The sequence below is a fragment of the Zophobas morio genome, unplaced genomic scaffold, assembly GCF_036711695.1.
Source record: "Zophobas morio isolate AGI-343-1 ecotype UQ-CSIRO unplaced genomic scaffold, CSIRO_AGI_Zmor_V1 ptg000033l, whole genome shotgun sequence".
In the NCBI taxonomy this organism is placed as follows: Eukaryota; Metazoa; Arthropoda; class Insecta; order Coleoptera; family Tenebrionidae; genus Zophobas; species Zophobas morio.
This window is the reverse complement of record NW_026972138.1, coordinates 1,742,904-1,764,952: the sequence shown is the minus strand read 5'-3', so window position 1 is coordinate 1,764,952 and position 22,049 is coordinate 1,742,904. Positions and strand designations below refer to the sequence as shown.

The window sequence follows — 22,049 nt, the reverse complement described above, 5'->3', positions numbered from 1 at the left end:
AGGGAGATGATACGCAAATCCAATTGTAGACTTGCTAATCGATACTGAAAGCGGGAATAATTGAAGTTGTTTTGCATCTAATATCCACAGATACGTTGAACAATGTTGCGGGATCGGCAGTTAAGTGGCATAGTTTAGTAATGTTTTAAACGCCATCGTGCTACGAGGCGTGTGTTCATTAATTAACGTTATCTAATATTGCTGTAGGACACGTGGAGGGTTCTAAGAAATTTGTGTCGAGAATTATAATGCCCCCAATTTCGCGGAAAATAAAAATAATTCACAGAGTAAAATTGTGTGTGTATGAGGGAAGATAAATGTGCTTTATTTGCAACAGTTTGATGCATTCGTGCACGTTCTGTCACGAAAAATTGTACTTTACTGGTCTGGGTTTTCCGTGTTTTTGTCCCTAGTGTAAATATCCACCTTGTTAACACCCCTTCTTTCTTTTTTTCTTTACCTTTTTTTCCATTTTGTTGATTACACTGGGTTTCGAGCGGCCGGAAATTACGAACTTTGTTTCTTGGGGAAAGAAGCCAGATTCAAATTTAATTTAGGTTCTATTTATATGCTGCTAGTTTTTTACTTGTAGGTATTGGACAAGTGGAATATTCCTGCAGACAGACAACCGCAAACCCAAAGGGGATGAATTCTTAATGGAAATATTTTTTTGTTTAATTTGGTTAGTTTTTATTCATTCGTTATCATTTCGGTCTAAGTCTGATAAACAAATTCCGAAAATGCAAAATCGGAAAATTTAAAAATTCAAAAAAAACGAGAAATCAAAAAATTTAAAATTTAAAAAATCGATAAACCGAGAAATCGAATAATTGAAAATTTGAAACACCTATAAATCGAAACACGAAGAAAATGAGAAATCGAAGTAGACCAAAGGGGAAATTAAAACTGAACAATTTAAAACTGGAAATGTCGAGAAATCGAAAATCAAAAAATTGAAAAATCGAGAAATGTAAAATTTAAGAAATTGCAAAAGTTGAAAAATGAAGAATCAAAAAACTGTAGGTAATATCAAAAAATTCAAACATTGAAAAATAGGATCCAAAAATCGAGAAGTCGAAAAATCAAAAAACCGAGATATCGAATAACTGAAAAATTGAAATATCTAGAAATCTAATCATTAAAAAATCGACAAAGCGAATAGCCCAAACGAAAAATTAGAAATTGAAAATTTTCAAAATGGAAATACCGAGATACCGAGCAATCGGAAATTAAAAAAATCAGAAAATTGAAATATCAAAAATTAAAAAGTCGGGAAATTGAAACATTAAAAAATTGAAAAATGGCGAAATGTAAAATAATTTTACTAAAATTTAAGAAATTGAAAACTCGAAAAAGTGAAAAATCAAAAAACAAGAAATCGAAAAATTCAAAATTACAAGTTGAGAACACACAACTGAAATGTTGAAAAATTGAACAATCGAAACATCGAAAAATTTGATCCAAAAATCGAAAAATTATAAATTGAAAAATGTCAAAATTTTAAAGATCAAAAAATCGGAAAAAATCAAAAAATCTAAAATTAAAAAATTCAAAGACTTGAAAAATAAAAAATCGAAGAACGTATCAATTGAGAACTGAAACACCGCAGAAATGCAAGATAGAAAAATCGAAAATATGAAGAATTGAGAATTTGAAAAATAGAAACATTCAAAAGTTGTGAAATCGAGAAATGGGAAAATGAAAAAACCGAAAAATTAAAAAACCAAAAATTTTAAAAATCGAAAAATTGAAAATCTCGTCATTTACAAGACAGAAAAGTAGAAAAATCAAAAGATCGAAACATGGCATCATCCACAAAATTCGATTATCGGAAATTCTAAAAATTTAAATATCGAAAAAATCTAAAAATTAAAAAAATGTAGAATTAGGGAAATCGAAAAATCAATCAAAAATTTTTAAAATTCGAAAAATTGAAAATCAAGAAAATCGAAAACTGAAGAATCAGAAAATTGAAAACAATGAAATATTGAAAAATCATGATATCCAAAAGTCGAAAAAACGAAAAGCCGAAAAATCGCAATTTTAAAAATCAAATAATTGAAAATCGAAAAATCGAAAAATTGAAGAACCGAAAAATCGAATTACAAAAAATCGAGAATTCGCAAAATCTATTAATCAAGAAATCGAGAATTCGATGGACAATTTCAAAATTTCGAAAAATCAAAAATTGAAATTTTGAAAAATGAAAAAATCAGAAAACCGAGAATTGAAAAATCTAAACATCGAGAACTCAAAGCCTTAAAAAATCTAGAAATCGAGGAATCGAAATAGCCCAAATAAAAAACAATACATTGAAAAATATCAAAATTTTAAAATTGAAAAAATTGAAAAAATAGAAAAACCTAAAATTAAAATATTCGAAAACTTGAAAAATCAAAAAAAATGAGAAATCAAAAAATCTAAAATTTAAAAAATCGATTAAGCGAGAAATCGAATAATTGAAAATTTGAAACATTTACAAATCGAAACATGAACAAAATGAGAAATCGAAATAGCCCAAAGAAAAAATTAAAACTGAAAAATTTTAAAATGAAAATACGGAGATGTCGAGAAATCGAAACATCAAAAAATCGAAAAATTGAAAAATCGAGAAATGTAAAACTTAATAAATTACAAAAGATGAAAAATCTAAAAACCGAAAAATCAAAAAAGCCAGAAATCGAAAAATCAAAAATTCTAAAAATCGAAAAATTGAAATATCGAGAAGTCGAAAAATCGAAAAAGCGAGCAATCGAATAACTGAAAAATTGAAACATGTAGAAATCTAATCATTAAAAAATTGCGAAAGCGAAAAGCCCAAACGAAAAATTAGAAATTGAAAAATTTAACAATGGAAATACCGAGATATCGAGCAATCGGAAATTTAAAAAATCCGATAATTGAAACATGAAAAATTAAAAAGCCGGGAAATTGAAACATTAAAAAATTGAAAAATGGCGAAATGTAAAAATTAAGAAATTGAAAAATCGAAAAAGTGAAAAATCAAAAAACAAGAAATCGAAAAATCCAAAATTACAAATTGAGAAGACACAACTGAAATGTTGAAAAATTGAAAAATCGAAACATCGAAAAATTGTATCCAAAAATCGAAAAATTTTATCCAAAAATCAAAAAATTATAAATTGAAAAATGTCAAAATTTTAAAGTACAAAAAATCGGAAAAAATCAAAAAATCTAAAATTAAAAAATTCGAAGACTTGAAAAATAAAAAATCGAAAAACGTATAAATTGAGAATTGAAACACCGCAGAAATGCAAGATAGAAAAATCGAAAAATTGAAGAATTGAAAATTTGATAAATAGTAAATAGAAACATTGAAAAGTTGAGAAATCGAGAAATGGGAAAATCAAAAACCATTAAAAATAAATAACCAAAAATTTTAAAAATCGAAAAATTGAAAATTTCGCGATGTCTAAGACAGAAAAGTTGAAAAATCAAAAGATCGAAACATGGAATCATCGACAAAATTGAACCGAAAAATTTACAAAAAAAATCGAAATTCAAAAAATCGAGAAGTCGAAAAATCGATTAAACGAAAATTCGATTGGCTAATCGAAAACTTAGAAAATTAAAATTTTGAAAAATAAAAAATTAAAAAAATCGAAAACTGAAGAATCAGAATTTGAGAAATTGAAAATAATGAAATATTGAAAAATCGTGATATCGAAAAGTCGAAAAATTGCAATTTCAAAAAATCAAACAATTGAAAAGTCAAGAATCTACAAAATGGAAAAATTGAAAATAGAAAAATCCATTAATCGAGAAATTGCGAATTCGATGGATAAATCGAAAATTTATAAAAATCAATAATTGAAATTTTAAAATTGAAGAATCAGAAATTGAAAACACGGAAACATGGAAAAATTGGATCCAAAAAAAAAACCGAGAGCTGAAAAATTGAAACATCGAGAACTCAAAGCCCTAAAAGAAGAAAAAATTATAAATTGAAAAATTTCAAAATTTTAAAATTAATTTTTTTTTTAAAAATCGAAAAATCAAATATTAAAAAAAATTGAAGAATTTAAAATCTATAAAATCGAAACCGTGAAAACTTGAGAAATCGAAAAATGGGAAAATAAAACAAAAATGAAAATTTTAAAAATTGGAAAACTCAAAAATTTTAAAAATCGATAAATTGAAAATTTCAATAATCTCTAATACAGAGATGTCGAAAAATGAAAAAATTGAGTGATCGAATCATCAAAAAAATTCAAACGAAACATAAAAAAATTGAAAATTTTGAAATAAATAATTCGAAAAAATTCAAAAATAAAGAAATCAAGGAACTGAATATTCGACAAATCGAAACTTCTAAAATGTTAAATATCGAAAAAATACAGAAGAATAAAAAATCGAGAATTAGAGAAATCGAAAAATCGAAAGTCAAAAATGTATAAATTCGAAAAATTTAAAAACAAAAAAATCGAAACTGAAAAATTGAGAAATCTAAGATTGAAATATCGAAAAATTGAAGAAGCAAAAAACTGAAAAATCGAAAACATCGCAATTTTAAAAAATAAAAAAAATTGAAAAAAAAAAATTGGTAAACTGAAGAATTGAAAAACTGAAAAATCGAAATTCAAAAAATTGAGAAGTCGAAAAATCGATTAAATGAGAATTCGATTAAGCAAATCGAAACTTTAGAAAAGTCAAAAATTGAAATTTTGAAAAATAAACGCATTAAAAAATTCAAAATTGGAGAATCAGAAAATTGAAAAATTAAAAACAATGAAATAATGAAGAAAAATCGTGATATCAAAGTCAAAAGTTCGCAATTTAAAAAAATCAAATAATTCAAAAATCAAGAATTTCTACAAAATCGAAAAATCGAAAAACTAATGAACTGCTGAAAAACCGAAAAATCGAAATTCAAAAAATCGAGAAATTGAAAAATCTATTAATCCAGAAATCGGGAATTCGTTGAAAAAATCGAAATTAGAACTTTCAAAAATTGAAATTTTGAAAAATAAAAAAATCAGAAAATCGAAAATCGAGGGATCAGAAAATTGGAATATTAAAAACATGGAAACATCGAAAAATTGCATCCAAAAATCGAAAAGCTGAAAAATTGAAAAACCGAGAATTGGAAAATTGAAACATCGAGAATTCGAGGCCTTAAAACATCCAGAAATCGAGGAATCGAAATATCCCAAAGGAAAAATTATAAATCGAAAAATTTCAAAATTTTAAAATTCAATAAAAACGGAAAATCTAAAATTAAAAATTTGGGAAACTTGATGAAATAGAAAAATCGAAGAACTGAAAAACTGAGACACGGAAAAATCGAATTTTAAAAAATCTAGAAATCGAAAAATGTATTAATCGAGAAATGGAGAATTCGAAGGACAAATTGAAAATTTAGAAAAGTCAAAAATTGAAATTTTCAAAAAAAAATCAAAAAATCGAAAATAGAAAAATCAAAAAATTGAAAATTTGAAAACATCGAAATCTTGGGAAAACCGTGAAATCGAAAAGTCCAAAAAAAGAAATTCGAAAAATCGCTATATTAAAAAATCAAAAAATTGAAAAATCAAGAACCTGCAAAATCGAAAAACTGAAATTAAAAAATCGAGAAATCGAAAATTTGATTAATCGAGAAATCGATGGACAAACTGAAAATTTAAAGAACTCAAAAATTGAAACTTTGAAAAATGAAAAAATTAGAAAATCGAAAATTGATGAATCAGAAAATTGAAAAGTTCAAAACACCGAAATATTCAAAAATCGTGAAATTAAAAAGTCGAAAGACCAAAGTCCAAAAATCCTAATTTTAAAGAAACAAAAAATTTAAAAATCAAGAACCTGCAAAATCGAAAAACTGAAAATCGAAGATCGAAAAATTGAAGAATTCATAAATTGAAAATTCGAAATTCAAAGAATCGAAAAATTGATTAATGGAGAAATCGGGAATTCGATGGACAATCGAAAATTTAGAAAAGCCAAAAATTGAAATTTTGAAAATAAAAAACTTAAAAATCAAAAATTGAAAAATCGTAGTTAAAACTGGAATATCGTAAAAGCGGGAAATCAAGAAACAAAATACTTGAGAAATGGAAAAACTGAAAAATCGAAAGTTGAAAAAACCAGAAATCGAAAAGTGAATAATTTGTAATAAAATTCGACACACTGCGGACAGACAGACGGAAACAAGAGACCTATTTTTCGTACTCTAGATGTCATGAAACATTAAGAAAACATTAAAGTAGCCAGTCAATTCTCGATTCCAATCCTTCCGTAACTTACGCTCGGGAAATAAAAATAAAACAAAGAAAAATCATTCAGAGTTTTTGTAATTATTTCCCAAGAAAATAACTTAGCATTCTAATTTAAAAGTGTATTAACCCTAGCAACTTATAAAAATCTTGCACCCATGAATACTTAATATCTGAAACCTCTCAACAATAGCGAAGTTTTCTCATTGTATGAGCCACCTTTGGCGGCCCCATTTTTCCCTTTTCTTCCTTAATGCAAATCTGCTGTAATAATTAATCAGATAAATTAATATTAATGTAAGCTTGCTGCCGCCTTAATTCTGATTATGTCTTGCAACCTCTCGGACTCGAAACAACAAAGAAATTCACCCCTCTAGCAAGACCCACCTAAAACTAAATATTCTAGGAACTTCCTCGAAAATGACAAGACTCGTAATTCATCGACCTAAAAATTTTAATTTCGTGCAGAAATGTTTTCCTAAATGCATGGCATTTTATTAATTGAAACGAGCAATACATCATGTTGATATTACAGGAAGGATATGAAACGCAACTAAGGTTCAGCAGCTAATTCCACATTCCTTTATGAGGTTTGTTTTGAAATTCCACGAAGCAATTGCGCTACAAAGGATAAAATATTTGTGTGAAGCTGTTATGGCAAAGGTTCAAATCATAAATTATTCTTTTATAATAGCAGCGGAGCGCTTTGAAACGAAGCCTCAAGGATCACAGAGGAACTAGTAATAATGCTACTTTTAAGAAAAGTGCGGGCGGGTTCGTCGGGAAAACTCCTGGTATGTTTTCGGAATAATAAATATTTTCAAATAAAGATAAAAGACGAAAAACTTGTCTCGAAAATATTACGAGATACTCTGACCCACATTCGTTTTTCCGCATCGCACATGGCACTTTTTTGGTTCGTGCGCAACTTTATCGTCCCAGGAAAAGATTACGATTCATCTCGGGAGCACATTAAATAAATAAAAAAAAAAGTTTTTTGTAAATTTAGTAGCGTTTTCGTTAAGCACTCGAATCGATCACTCTTATCGCGTCGTTCGCAGCTCCGTCGCGAATTTCCGCCAAATTAGGCTAGTTTTACAAAACGTCCAACAAAGAATATAATGAGAAAGTCTCCACGTTGCGAATTCATCTCCAACTCCCCGAACAACCGGCAAAAATATTAATATATTCTCGCCAGAAAAATCCATCTCCTAACTCAATTTTATCAGATACCCGCTGAGTTGTAATTTCTTATCGCGTAATATTGGCGAAGCCGAGAAATGCGTATGTTTTTTATTTCGAAAGGGCGAAATTTTCATAAATAACTAATTTTTGCCGCAAACGTGCGCATTCATTTTAATTAGCACGTGTGGAAGCGACGAATTTTTGCATACCGAAGTTGCGGGTTGCAGGTTATCTTTTCGAGTCAAACATCAAACAGATTAAATTTTGTCGGGGCGGGGGCGGCGTTTCCGCGGTGATAATTCCGAAGCGGGGTTTATTTTTCTAGGGGTGGCGGTGGAGTCATGCGGACACAACTGGTTTTATTTTAAAACAGGAAGAGGTTTATTTGCGCTTCGGCGGTAAATATGGTGGATGCGCCGGGCGAAACAGTTCGATAGAAGACAAAACGAGGATTTTTGTTTTTTGTTTTTGTTGATGTGTTATAATTATTTTACACATTTCCTCAATTTAAATATTTAACTTCCATCTACATAACTTTGCAATATTAGGTGGATATAATAAAAATATAATAATAATCAGAACTTCATAACTTACAATTTCAGAAAACCCAATTTTCCTGCATTCATAGTTTAATGACGAAAACTGATTGGTTTTTTGTTTGTGAATGCAGTGCATGTTCAATATTTTTATACAAATTAAACGAGATTTTTGTTCAATATCGACGTCGTAAAAGCAGCAATGTCAATTTTGGTTTTAATTTGTTTGAAGAGTGCGAACACTGCAACAATGTTTTTAGGCACAATACATGTTATTGTGATTATTATTTCCCGACTGTGCAGATTTTTGTAACAAAATTCGAAATTGTATAACAGACTTTTACAATTTAAGTTTAAAAAATCTTGCAAACGGTTATTCAAAATTTATCCGTTCATGCCCCCTCTGGAATTGATGCTACAATTTTGTCGAATGTTTATAAATGTTTAAAAAAAAACATAGTCCTGAACTTGTGGTTGAATCCGTCTTGAATTTTTTTCTCAGACATCGAGATTTTTTTAATAAAAATCAAAATTTTAGATATGCAATTTGTCAGCTTTTCGATATTTCACTTTGGAAAATGATTTACCAGTTTCCCAATTAATTGATTTCAACTTTGACTTTTTTTCGATATTTCCATTTTTTGAATTTTTGAAGTTTCTTGATGTTTCCGTTTCTCGATCTCTATATTTTTTGAGTTTTCGGTTTTAGATTTTTCGTTTATTTATTTCGATTTACCGAGATGTCCAAATTTCCCTTTTTTGTATGTTCAATTTCTCGATTTTTCAGTTTTTCAATTTACTTATCGATTTTTTTTAATTTAAAACTTTTCAATTTTTCAGTGTTTAACCTTTCATTTGATGTTTCGATTTTTCGACATTTCGGCATTTCGATTTTCCAATTTTTCGATATTTCAGTATTGAAAAATTTTAGATGTAACAATTTTCCGATATTTGAGTATTACGATTTTCCAATTTCTCGATGAATTGATTTTTTGATTTTTTCATTTAACTTTCGGTATATTTCAATGTACCGATTTTTCAGTTTTCCAGTTTGTGAATTTTCCGAATTTTCAATTTTTGCGATTTTTTAAATTTTTTAAATGTAGAAGTTTCGATTTTTTGATTTTTCAATCTTTTAATTTTCGATTATTCAATTTGTGAGTTTTTTAATTTTTTAATATTCTAATTTTTAAATCTTTGATTTTTCAATTTACTGGTTTCCCATTTTGCGAATTTTTCAAAGTTCCGTATTATCAGTTTTTTATCTCTCCAAGTTTTCGATTTTTTGGTTAATTAGTTTTTCAATTTTTTAATTTTTCAATTTTTCGACTTTACGATTTTCCGAATTTCCGATTATCCAATTTTTGGTTTCTTTCATTTTTGGATATTCTAATTTTTTAAATTATAATTCTCGATTTCCAATTTTTTAGTTTTCCAGTTCATCCATATTTCAATTTTAAGATTTCTAAATTTTTAAATTTTTGATTTTTCAGACTTTGGATATTTAAATTTTGATTTTCGATTTCTTAATTTATCGATTTTCCATAGTTTCGAATTTTCAATTTTTCAATTCTTCAATTGTTCGACTTTTAGATTTCTCGATTTTTCAATTTTTCTATTTTTCAGTTTTCAATTGTAAAATTTTAAAATTTTCAGTTTTCCAATTCATAACTTTTCGATTGCTAGATTTCTTGTTCTTTTGATGTGTCTTCCCTTTTCCCTGTTTCAGTTTTTTGTTTTCCTAAATTTTCGTCATTCAAATTTCGAAGATTTTTCAGTTGTTCAATTTTTGCGATTTTTTATATTTTTCAAATTTGAGATTTTTCGATTTTTCCATTTTTCGACTTTTCGATGTTGCGATTTTCCGATTACATATTCAATTTTTGAATTCTTTAATTTTTGTATATTCTAATTTTTCAATCGTTTACATTTTAGAATTCTCGGTTTCCAATTTTTCGATTTTTCAGTTCTTCGGTAGTTCTATTTTTAAAGTATTTTTGGAAAATCAAAAATTTAAAAATTTTTGATTTTCCAATTTACTGATTTTTCAAATTTTGCTAAACGATTTTTTAAATTTTGATTTTCGATTTCTTAGTTTGTCGACTTTTCAAAGTTTTCGATTATTCGATTTTTCAATTTTTTTATTTATCAAACTTTCAATTTTTTAATTTTAGATTTTTTATTTTTCAGTTTTTCGATTTTTCGATTATTCAGTTTTTGGGTTCTTTAATATTTGAATATTCTAATTTTTCAATTTTTTAAATTTTAGAATTCATGATTTCCAATTTTTCAGTTTTTCAGTTCTTCGATGTTTCCATTTTTGCAATTTTTGAAATTTTTTTTACCAATTTTTGGATTTTTTAAATTTTGGTTTTCGATTTCCCAATTTGTCGACTTTTCAAAGTTTCGAATTTTCAGTCTTTCAATTCTTCAATTGTTCGACTTTTAGATTCACCGATTTTTCAGTTTTTCGATTTTATAAATTTTAATTTATTTATAATTTATTTATAATTTATTATATTTTTCTCATTTTTCCCTGTTTCAATTTATTTGATTTCCTAAATTTTCGCCATTCAAGTTAGGTAAATTTCAATTTCTCGATTTTTCAGTTTTTCAGTTCTTCAATTTTCCAATTTTCAATTTTTGCAATTTTTTGTTAAGTATTTTTCAAATTTAGGATTTTCGATTTTTCAATTTTTTTATTTTTCCATTTTTAGAATCTTCGATGTTGCGATTTTTCGATTATTCAATTTTTGAGTTCTTTAATTTTTGAATATTCGAATTTTTCAATTTTTTAAAATTTAGAATTCTCGATTTCCAGTTTTAAGATTTTTTCAATTCTTCGATATTTCTATTTTTCAACTTTTCGAGTTTTTAAATTTTTGATTTTTCAATTTACTAGATTTTCAAATTCTGCGATTTTTTTTTGGTTTCCGATTTCTCAATTTGTCGACTTTTCAAAGTTTCGAATTATTAGTTTTTCAACTCTTCAAGTTTTCGATTTTTCGATTTAATTTTTCAATTTTTTTATTTTAGATTTTTAATTTTTCAATTTTTCGATTTTTCGATTATGCATTCAATTTTTGGCTTCTTTAATTTTTGGATATTCTAATTTTTTAATTTTTTAAATTTTGGAATTCTCGATTTCTCAATGTCCAATTTTTCAGTTTTCCAGTTCTTCTTTATTTCCATTTTTCGATTTTTCGAAATTTTAAATTTATATAAATTTTGGTTTTCGATTTCCCGATTTGTTGACTTTTCAAAGTTTCGAATTTTCAGTTTTCTCAATTTTTCTATTGTTCGACTTTTCAGTTCTTGGATATTTCTATTTTTCGATTGTTCGAATTTTTAAATATTTGAATTTTCAATTTATTGTTTTTTTGCGATTTTTTAATTTTTGGTTTTCGATTTTTCAGTTTATAGACTTAAAAGTTTCAAATCTTCAATTTTCCAATTTTTAACTTTTCGATTGCCCGATTTCTCATTTTTTGATGTTCCGACTTTTCGACTTTCCGGCATTTCGATTTTCCAATTTTTCGATTATTCAAGTTTTGAGTTCTTTAATTGTTGAAAATTCTAATTTTTCAATTTTAGGATTCTCGATTTCCAATTTTTCGATTTTTCGAATTTTTAAATTTTTCGCTTTTCAATTTACTGGATTTTCAAATTTTGCGATTTCTTTTTAGTTTCTGATTTCTCAATTTGTTGACTTTCCGAAGCTCCCAATTTTCAGTTTTTCAGTTGTTTCTCGTTTTTTGATTTTTCAATTCTTCGATTTTTCGAATTTTTAATTTTTGATTTTTCAATTTATTGACTTATCGAACTTTCCAATTTTCAGTTTTTCAATTCTTCAATTGTTCACTTTTAGATTTCACGATTTTTCAGTTTTTTGATTTTTTTAAATTTAAAATTTTTCAGTTTTCCAATTTTTAGCTTTTCGAATGCTCGATTTCTTGTTCTATTGATGTTTCTTCCCTTTTTTCCATGTTTCAATCTATTTGATTTCCTAAATTTTCGTCATTCAAGTTTCGGTAAATTTCAATTTCCCAATTTTTCAGTTTTTCAGTTCTTCAATTTTCAGATTTTTCAATTTTAGCGATTTTTTATATTTTTCAAATAGGATTTTCGATTTTTGGATTTTTCAATTTTCCAATTTTTAACTTTTCGATTGCTCGATTTCTCATTCCTTTGATGTTCCGACTTTTCGACTTTCCGGCATTTCGATTTTCCAATTTTTACGATTTTTTTTAATATCTTAAATTTAGAATTTTCGAGTTTCGATTTTTCTAACTTTTTATTTTTCCATTTTCGATTTCTGAAATGAAATTCTTAAATTTTTAAATTTTTAATTTTTCCATTTTTCGATTTTTCGATTATGCATCCAATTTTTGGCTTCTTCAATTTTTGGATATTGCAATTTTCCAATTTTTTAAATTTTAGAATTCTGATTTCTCGATTTCCAATTTTTCGATTTTTCAGTTCTTCGATATTTCCAGCTTTCAATTTTTAGATTTTTTGAATTTTGGCTTTTGATTTCTCAATTTATCGACTTTCCAAAGCTCCCAATTTTCAGTTTTTCAGTTGTTCGATTTCTCGATTTTTTGATTTTTCAGTTCTTTCGATTTTTCGAACTTTAAAATTTTTGATTTTTCAATTTATTAACTTTTCAAAGTTTCCAATTTTCAGTTTTTCAATTGTTCAATTGTTCGCTTTTAGATTTCTCGATTTTTCAGTTTTTTGATTTTTTAAACTTAAAATTTTTCAGTTTTCGAATTTTTAACTTTTCGATTGCTCGATTTCTTGTTTGTAAATTTCAATTTCCCGATTTTTCACTTTTTAGTTCTTCAATTTTCAGATTTTTTATATTTTGCAAACAGGATTTTCCATTTACAATTTTTCGATTTTTCAATTAATTGGTTTTTTCAATTTTTGCGATCTTTTAAATTTTGGTTCTCGATTTCTCAATTCAACTTTTCGAATTTTCCATTTCTCGATTTTTCAATTTTTTTATTTCTCAATTTTTCGATATTTCTGTTTTGGAATTTTTCAATTCTCCTATTTCGATTTCTTGGTTTTTACTTTTTCAACTGTTCAAGTTTCCGATTTTTAGATTTTTCAGTTTTTTGATGTTTCGATTTCTTCTTCTTTCGGTTTTTCGATTTCCCGGTTTCGGATTTTTCGATTTTTCAATTTTTCGACTTCTCGAATCATCAAAAGTCAATAAATCGAACAATCGAAAACTCAATGGCTCGATTTTTTGATCTTTTTCTCTCTCATTTTTTTCGATTTTTCGTCTTTTCGACACTGCAATTTTCCAATTTTTTGATGTTTCGATTTTTCAGTTTTTCTATTTCCAAATTTTCTTGATTTCAATTTTTGAATTTTTGACTTTTACTTTTTATCTTAATTTTGTAGTCCTTTAAATTTTAGATTTTTTGATTTCTTGCTTTCCGATTTTTCGTTTTTTTCAATTCTTCGTATCTCTATTTTTCGACCCGTCAAATTTTTGAATTTAACATTTTTCGATTTTTCAATTTATGGATATTTTTCTAAAGCATATAAGATAAAATTAGGCTACACTTTAAGGGCGAAGAAAGTACTGTCGAAATAACCTTCGACCGATTTTTATTATTATTATTGTAGTTTTTCCTGTCGGCGACCACGCCACTGGTGTCCCACACGAATTTGTCTTTCTTAGTGGCAATAAACTCTGAAGATTTGTTTTTCGTGAAGATTAAGTGTCCGTTGACTTACCAGATCCATTTAATGAATTCTTTAACGAATTTCAGTTCGTCAACATTTGTTGCGAAGTCACGACTAAGCAAAGTGAAGTGAGCTTAAGGTGCCCCGCTGTGTTGTAAATCAGCGACGACTGATATTCAGACCCAAATAAAAAAATTAAACGGCCTTAATTAATTATGAAAAGGCCCCCAGCTTCGACTGTTTAATGCCAAATTCATTAACGACGTTCCGAGTGTTACTCGAACCAAATCAATACTCCCCCTAAAATAAAAAATACAAAGCAACACACTCGCCGCTGAAATTTCATTAAACCATCTCCCATCGAGCCAAAACTGCGCACAAAATTTGTCTTGGCCGTCCCTTAATAAAAAGCCCCGTCGAGCACTTGTTTGTCATTCACGAGTGTTCCTTGACCCCAAACATCCCCATTAATGAATTTTTTGCGAGCGATTGTTTATGCGTAATTAAAATCGTCGTAAGCGTTGCCGTTTTTCTGCATGATTTGAGCCGACTTAATGAGATTGTTATTTATGGAGTCATCAATTATTGAGGGTCTCGTTCGTTCCAGATCTTTGTGTTTCGAGTACGAGCGCATCCTTCGTTCCCCAACTACGTACAATGCGTCTCGTTCGGGTTCTTCACGTCGACGTCTCAAGAGATCGCCTACAACTTAATGTGTGTCATGTGTATGTACTTCATCCCGTTGTTCGTCATCATTGTCGCCTACACGGCCATCATGTGCGAGATTTCGAAGAACTCGCAGGAAACGAGGGGTGAGTAGAAGGGGAGTCATGTAAAGAGCGGATTTTAGGCTAAAAAATGTTAAATAGGCCCTAAAATAGGCAATAAAAACAGGGGATTTAGGCAATTTTACACATGTACGTTTTTTGTGAGATATACATATTTATTTTATTATTTTACATATTCAGCGATCCTAATCTTCGACGAAATTTGCATAACTAATTGGATATTTTTCTAAATTTTCGTCAGAAAATTTTGGGTTATAGTCAGTCAATTTTTAAACTCGTAATTCCTTTTTTTTTAATTTTGATTTTTGAGATCATTCAATTTTTGATGTTTCAATTATCCGAATTTCATTGTTCCGATTTTCCAATATTTTGATTTTTAATTTTCCAAAATTTCTCTTTCCAATTTTTCAAGTTTTTGATTTTTCAGTTCATAATACTCGTATTGCCATTTTTCTATTTTTAAATTTTGTAATTTGCAAGTTTTTGATTTTTCAGTTTAATAAATTTTTAAGTTTTTCAGTTTTATAATTTCACAGTTTTTATTTTTTCTACTTTTAATTGTTCAAAATTTCAATTTTAATTTTTCAAGTTTTTGATTTTTCAGGTTCATTATTTTAGAATGTTTCGTTTTATAATCGTACGATTTTTCAATTTTTAGATTTTACGCTTCTCTGATCTTTTAATTTTACATTTTTACAATTTTTGGATGTCAATTAAATAGTCAATTTTCAATTCTATAATTCTTTCTTTTTGGAAATTTTTATTTTCGTAATTATCAATTTTGATTTTCCAGTTCCTGGATTTTAATTTTTCAAAGTTTCCACTTCCAATTTTTCAATTTCATAATTTTGCAGTATTTCGCTTTTTAAATTTTGTAATTTTTCTGTTTCAGTTTTAAAATTTTTGGATTTTCAATTTCGTGTTTTCGCAATTCCAATTTTGTAATTTGTACTTTTTTGACTTCTTAATTGGTTTTAATAATCCATTTTTCAGTTTTCAATTTTATATTTTTTCATTTTTTAATTTCTCCTTTTTTAAATTATTCCGTTTTTGATTTTTCAATTATCCCAATTTCATGGCTTCGATTTTCCGATTTTAATTTTTTAAAATTTCCATTTTAACTTTTCAAGTTTTTGATTTTTCAGTTTCATATTTTTACACTTTTTTGATTTCTTCTAGTTTTTAATAAATCCATTTTTTCAATTTTTTGATTTTGGAATCCCTCGATTTTTCAATTTTTCGATTTTTTATTTTCCAGTTGTTCGTTTTGTCAATTTAATAATTTTGCAGTTTTTCATTTTTGCACTTTTCTATTACGTAATTCTGCAATTTTTATATTACGTTTTTTAATTGTTCAAAATTTTAATTTCAATTTTTTCGATTTTTCAATTTAATTATCTTATTCTAATTTTACATTTTCACAATTTTTGGATGTCAATTAGTTGGGTTTTAAAGAATCAGTTTTCAATACAATAATTCTTTCTTTTTAAAAATTTTTCATTTTTGTAATAATTATTCAATTTTGATTTTTAATTCTAAAATTTCGACTTTAAATTTTTCAAGCTTTTGCAATAATTTTGCAATTTTTTGCTTTTTAAATTTTCTAATTTTTCTATTTCACAGTTTTAAACTTCCTCGATTTTCAATTATATATTTTCGCAATTTTTCAGTTTTACAGCTTTCTCGATTTCATAAATACCACATTTTTCAATTTTGCGATTTGTAATTTTTTGACTTCCTAATTCGCCGTTTTCTAATGATGAATTTCACAGTTTTATATCTTCATTTTTAAAATTTCTCGTTTTTTAAATGATTCCATTTAATTTTTTAAAATTCCGAATTTCAACTTTTCAAGTTTTTGATTTTTCAATTTTAGTTAGCTGATTTTCCAATTTTTCGGTTTTATGATTTTTCGATTTCACAGTTGTCTGTTTTTAATGCATCAGATATTCAATCATCATATAATTATCGATTTCTCAACTTTTCGATTTTACATTTTTACAATTTTTGGATGTCAATTATTTAGACTTTAGTTAATCAAATTTCACTTCTATAATTCCTTCTTTTTAAAATTTTTCATTTTTGTGATTAATAAATTTAGATTTTCCAAATTTTTGGTTTTTCAAAATTTCTACTTTCAATTTTTCAAGCTTTTGATTTTCCAGGTTTTTGCTTTTTAAATTTTGCAATTTTTCTGTTTCACAGTTTTAAAATTTTTATTTTCAGTTTTATATTTTAGCAATTTTTCAGTTTTACAGTTTTCTTGATTTCACAATTATCCAATTTTTCGATTTTGTGATTTGTAATTTTTTGACTTCTTAATTCCCCGTTTTTTAATGATCAATTTTTCAATTTTCCATTTCTTAATTCCTCATTTTTAAAATTTATCAATTTTTGATTTTTCAACTATCCTAAATTCGTTGTTTCGATTTTCCAATTTTCTGAATTTTAATTTTTTAAAATTCCGACTTTCAACTTTTGAAGTTTTTGATTTGCTTTTTTGTAATTTTTTGACTTCTTGATTGTCCGATTTTTAATTATCATTTTTCAGTTTTCAATTTTATAATTCCTCTTTTTTAAAATGTATCGTTTTTTAAATTATTCCATTTTTGATTTTTCAATTATCCCAGTTTAATTGTTTCGATTTTCCAATGTTCCGATTTTTAATTCTTTTAAGTTCCGATTTTCACCTTTTTAAGCTTTTGGTTTTTCAATTTTATAATTTTTCTGTTTTAATTATCTCATTTTTCAATTTTTCGATTGTATCATTCAATTTTGTAATTTTGCAGGTTTTTGATTTTTCAAATATTCGGTTTTTAAGAATCAATTTTCAATTTTGATTTTTTAATTATCAGATTTTCGAGTTTTTCAATTTTTCATTTTTCAGTTCTTCGATATTTCACTTATAAAACTTCTCTTTCCAAGTTTTTGATTTTTCAGTTCATAAAACTCGTATTGCAATTTTTCTATTTTTAAATTTTGTAATTTTCTGTTTAGAATTACGAGTATCTGATTTTTCAATTTTTCGACTTTAAAATTATTCGATTTATAATTCTAGGTTTTTGCAATTTTTAGGTTTTATGACTTTTCGATTTCACCATTTTCCAAATTTTCATTTTGTAATTTGCAATTTTTATTTTTTCTACTTTTAATTGTTCAAAATTGCAATTTTAATTTTTCAAGTTTTTGATTTTTCAGTTTCATTATTTTAGGATTTTTCGTTTTATAGTTATATTTTACGCTTCTCTGATTTTTTAATTTTACATTTTTACAATTTTTGGATGTCAATTAAATAATCAATTTTCAATTCTGTAATTCTTTCTTTTTAGAGTTTTTCATTTTCGTAATTATCAATTTTGATTTTCCCGTTTCTGGATTTTAATTTTTCAAAATCTCTACTTCCAATTTTATAAATGTCACAATTTTGCAGTTTTTCGCCTTTTAAATTTTGTAATTTTTCTTTTTCAGTTTTAAAATTTTTCGATTTTCAATCTACTGTTTTCGCAATTTTTCGGTTGTACAATTTTTTTTGTAATTTGTACTTTTTTGACTTCTTAATTGTCCGGTTTTTAATGATCAATTATCCCAATTTCATTGCTTCGATTTTCCAATTTTTTGATTTTAATTTTTTTTTAAATTCCGATTTCAGCTTTTCAAGTTTTTGATTTTTCAGTTTCATATTTTTACACTTTTTCGATTTCTTTTAGTTTTTAATGAATCAGTTTTTCAATGTTTAATTTTTCAATTATCAGATTTTTGATTTTCTTGATTTTTCAATTTTAGAATCCCTCGATTTTTCGATTTTTTATTTTCCAGTTGTTCGTTTTTACACTTTAATAAATTTTCAAGTTTTTCTGTTATGTAATTCCACAATTTTTATATTATTTTTTTAATTGTTCAAAATTCAATTTCAATTTTTCAAGTTTTTGATTTTTCAATTCAATTATCTTATTACAGTTTTTCGTTCTAATTTTACATTTTCACAATTTTTGGATGTCAATTAGTTGGGTTTTAATGAATCAATTTTCAATTTTATAATTCTCACTTTTTTAAACATTTTCATTTTTGTAATTATTCAACTTCGATTTTTAATTTTCAAAATTTCTGCTTTCAATTTTTCAAGCTTTTGCATAATTTTGCAGTTTTTCGCTTTTTAAATTTTGTAATTTTTCAGTTTTACAGTTTTTTCGATTTCACAATTATCCAATTTTTCAATTTTGTAATTTGTTCATTTTTGACTTCTTAATTGCCCGGTTTTTAATGATCAGTTTTTCAATTTTCAATTTTATATTTCTTCATTTTTTAAATTTCTCGTTTTTTAAATTATTCCATTTTTGATTTTTCAATTATCCCGATTTCATTGTTTATATTTTCCAATTTCCTGATTTTTAATTTTTTTTAAATTCCGATTTTCTGAACTTTTCAAGGTTTTGATTTTTTAGTTTCATATTTTTCACTTTTTCGTTTTTTTTTAATTTTTAATGAATCAGTTTTTCAATTTTTAATTTCTTGATTTTTCAATTTTTTAGATTTTGGAATCCTTCGATTTTTCAATTTTTTGAGTTTTTAATTTCCAGTTTTGTAATTTTACAATTTTTCAAGTTTTTGAATTTTCAGTTTAATTATTTTAGAATTTTCGGATTTCGGAATGCTTCGATTTTTCGATTTTATAATTTTACAATGTTTCATTTTTTTTATTTTTAATTCTTCGAAATTGAAATTTTAATTTTTCAAGTTTTTGATTTTTCAGTTTACTTATTTTAGAATTTTACAATTTTTCTGACTTTTGATTTCACATTTCTACAATTTTTGGATGTCTCCATTATTTTGGTTATGGTTAATCAATTTTTAATCTCATAGTTCTGCGATTTTTTAGATTATTTAATTTTTGATTTTTTAATTATCCGAATTTCATTGTTTCGATTTTCCAATATTTTGATTTTTGATTTTTCAAAAGTTCTGTTTTCAATTTTTCGAGTTTTTGATTTTTCAGTTTTCTATTTTGTAATTTTTATTTTTTTTAATTTTTTAAGTTTTTGACTTTTCAGTTTAATAATTTTTTAATTTTTCGTTTTAAAGTTATCCGTTTTTTATCAATTAATCAATTTTCAATTCTATAATTCTTTCTTTTGTAATTTTTTTATTTTTGCAATTTTTATTTTCCAATTTTTTGATTTTTAATTTTTCAAAATTTCTGCTTTCAATTTTTCTAGACTTTGATTTTTCAATTTAATAACTTTGCAGTTTTTCGCTTTTTAAATTTTGTAATTTTTCTGTTTCATAGTTTTAAAATTTTTGGATTTTCAATTTTATGTTTTAGAAATTTTACAGTTTTTTTCGATTTCACTATTATCCACTTTTTCAATTTTATAATTTGTAATTTTGTGACTTCTTAATTCTCCGGATTTTAATGATCAGTTTCTCAATTTTATAATTCTTCATTTGTAAAATTCCTCCTTTACGTAATTATTCCAATTTTGATTTTTGTATTATCCCAATTTCATTGTTTCGATTTTCAATGTTCCGATTTTTACCTTTCTAAGTTTTTGATTTTTCGATTTTGTAATTATCCAATTTTCTTTTTTATATTTTTGATTTTTCATTTATCAGATTTTCCACTTTTTCGATTTTTCACTTTTCAATTCTTCGATATTTCACTTATAAAATTTTTAGATTGTCCGAGTTTCCCAATTTCTCGATTGTAGACTAATATAAAAAAAATAGGGTGTAAAAACTGTCTATAGTCTACACTTGTTTCAAATTTTCCTTAAAAAATGACCATTTTAAAGATATTGCTTGAATAAATGTATTTTAAACTTGAGTCTCTGTGATTTTTTTATTTGTCGTGAGCCAAAAATTAAGCCCCACCTATAACCGTCCATATTTCAATTGTGATGAATTTTAAATTATTCGATTTGTAATTCTAGGTTTTTGCAATTTTTCAGTTTTATGATTACTCGATTTTACAATTTTCAAATTTTTTAATTTCTTGATTTTTCAATTTTTCGACTTTGGAATCCTTCGATTTTCAATTTTGGGATTTGTTATCTTTCAGTTGTTCGTTTTCTCAATTCAATAATTTTGCAATATTTCATTTTGACATTTTAATAAATTTTCAAGTTTTTTTATTTTCTAATTCTACGATTTTTATTATTTTTTTTAATTGTTCAAAATTTTAATTTTAATTTTTGAAGTTTTTGATTTTTCAATTTAAATATCTTACAATTTTTGGTTTTAATTTTACATTTTTACAATTTTTAGATGTCAATTAGTTGGGTTTTAATGAATCAATTTTCAATTCTTAAAATATGTTTCACTTTTGTAGTTATTCAATTTTGATTTTCCAAATTTTGGATTTTTAATTTTCAAAATTTCTATAATTTTTCAAGCTTTTGCATAATTTTGCAATTTTTCGCTTTTTAAAATTTATAATTTTTCTATTTCACAGTTTTAAAATTCTTCGATTTTCAATTTTATATTTTCGCAATTTTTAAGTTTTACAGTTTTCTCGATTTCACAATTATCCCATTTTTCAATTTTGTGATTTGTAATTGTTTGACTTCTTAATTCGCCGTTTTCTAATGATGAATTTTACAGTTTTCCATTTTTATATATGCGTTTTTAAAATTTCTCGTTTTTTAAATGATTCCATTTTTGCTTTTTCAATTATCCCAATTTCATTGCTTAGATTTTCCAATTTTCAGAACTTTTAATTTTTAAAATTCCGAATTTCAACTTTTCAGGTTTTGATTTTTCAATTTTATAATTTTTCTGTCTTGGTTAGCTGATTTTTCAATTTTTCGACTTTAAAATTATTCCATTTGTAATTCTAAAAGGTTTTCCAATTTTTCGGTTTTATGATTTTTCGATTTCACAATTGTCTGGATTTTAATGCATCAGATTTTCCATTATCACATTTTTTAATTTCTCGATTTCTCGATTTTACACTTTTCTGATTTTTTAATTTTACATATTCACAATTTTTGGATGTCGATTATTTAGACTTTAATTACTCAATTTTCAATTCTATAATAATAATAATAATAATAATAATAATAATAGGACTTTATTAAATAATAATAGGCGAAGTCTAGCCATAGGCTATTCCACTTAACCTTAGATTTACAAGAAAATAAAACTAACCAAACAGTTTGTACAGAAAAACGGATTAAATATCTAGACAGGAGTCAGCTAGGTATTCTATAATTCTTTCTTTTTAAAATTTTTCATTTTTGTGATTAATAAATGTTGATTTTCCAAATTTTTGGTTTGGCAAAATATTTACTTTCAATTTTTCAAGCTTTTGATTTTTCAATTTCATAATTTTCCAGTTTTTTGCTTTTTAAATTTTGTAATTTTTCTGTTTCACAGTTTTAAAATTTTTCGATTTTCAACTTTATATTTTAGCAATTTATCAGTTTTACAGTTTTCTTGATTTCACAATTATCCACTTTTTCAATTTTGTGATTTGTAATTTTTTGACTTCTTAATTCTCCGTTTTTTAATGATCAATTTTTCAATTTTCCATTTTTTAATTCTTCATTTTTAAAATTTATCAATTTTTGATTTTTCAACTATCCCAAATTCGTTGTTTCGATTTTCAA

At 25.5% G+C, this 22,049-nt stretch overlaps 1 protein-coding gene across 3 annotated transcripts in view; it reads left to right on the top strand.

The window, feature by feature from the left end:
* LOC135139703 (adipokinetic hormone/corazonin-related peptide receptor variant I-like) overlaps nt 1–22,049 on the top strand; it is a 243,025-nt gene that overhangs the window by 126,857 nt on the left and 94,119 nt on the right. For all 3 annotated transcript variants that reach the window (XM_064070006.1, XM_064070005.1, XM_064070007.1), the window contains exon 3: nt 14,265–14,469. In XM_064070006.1, coding sequence (XP_063926076.1) covers nt 14,265–14,469 — 205 coding nt within the window. The remainder of the gene's footprint in view (nt 1–14,264; nt 14,470–22,049) is intronic.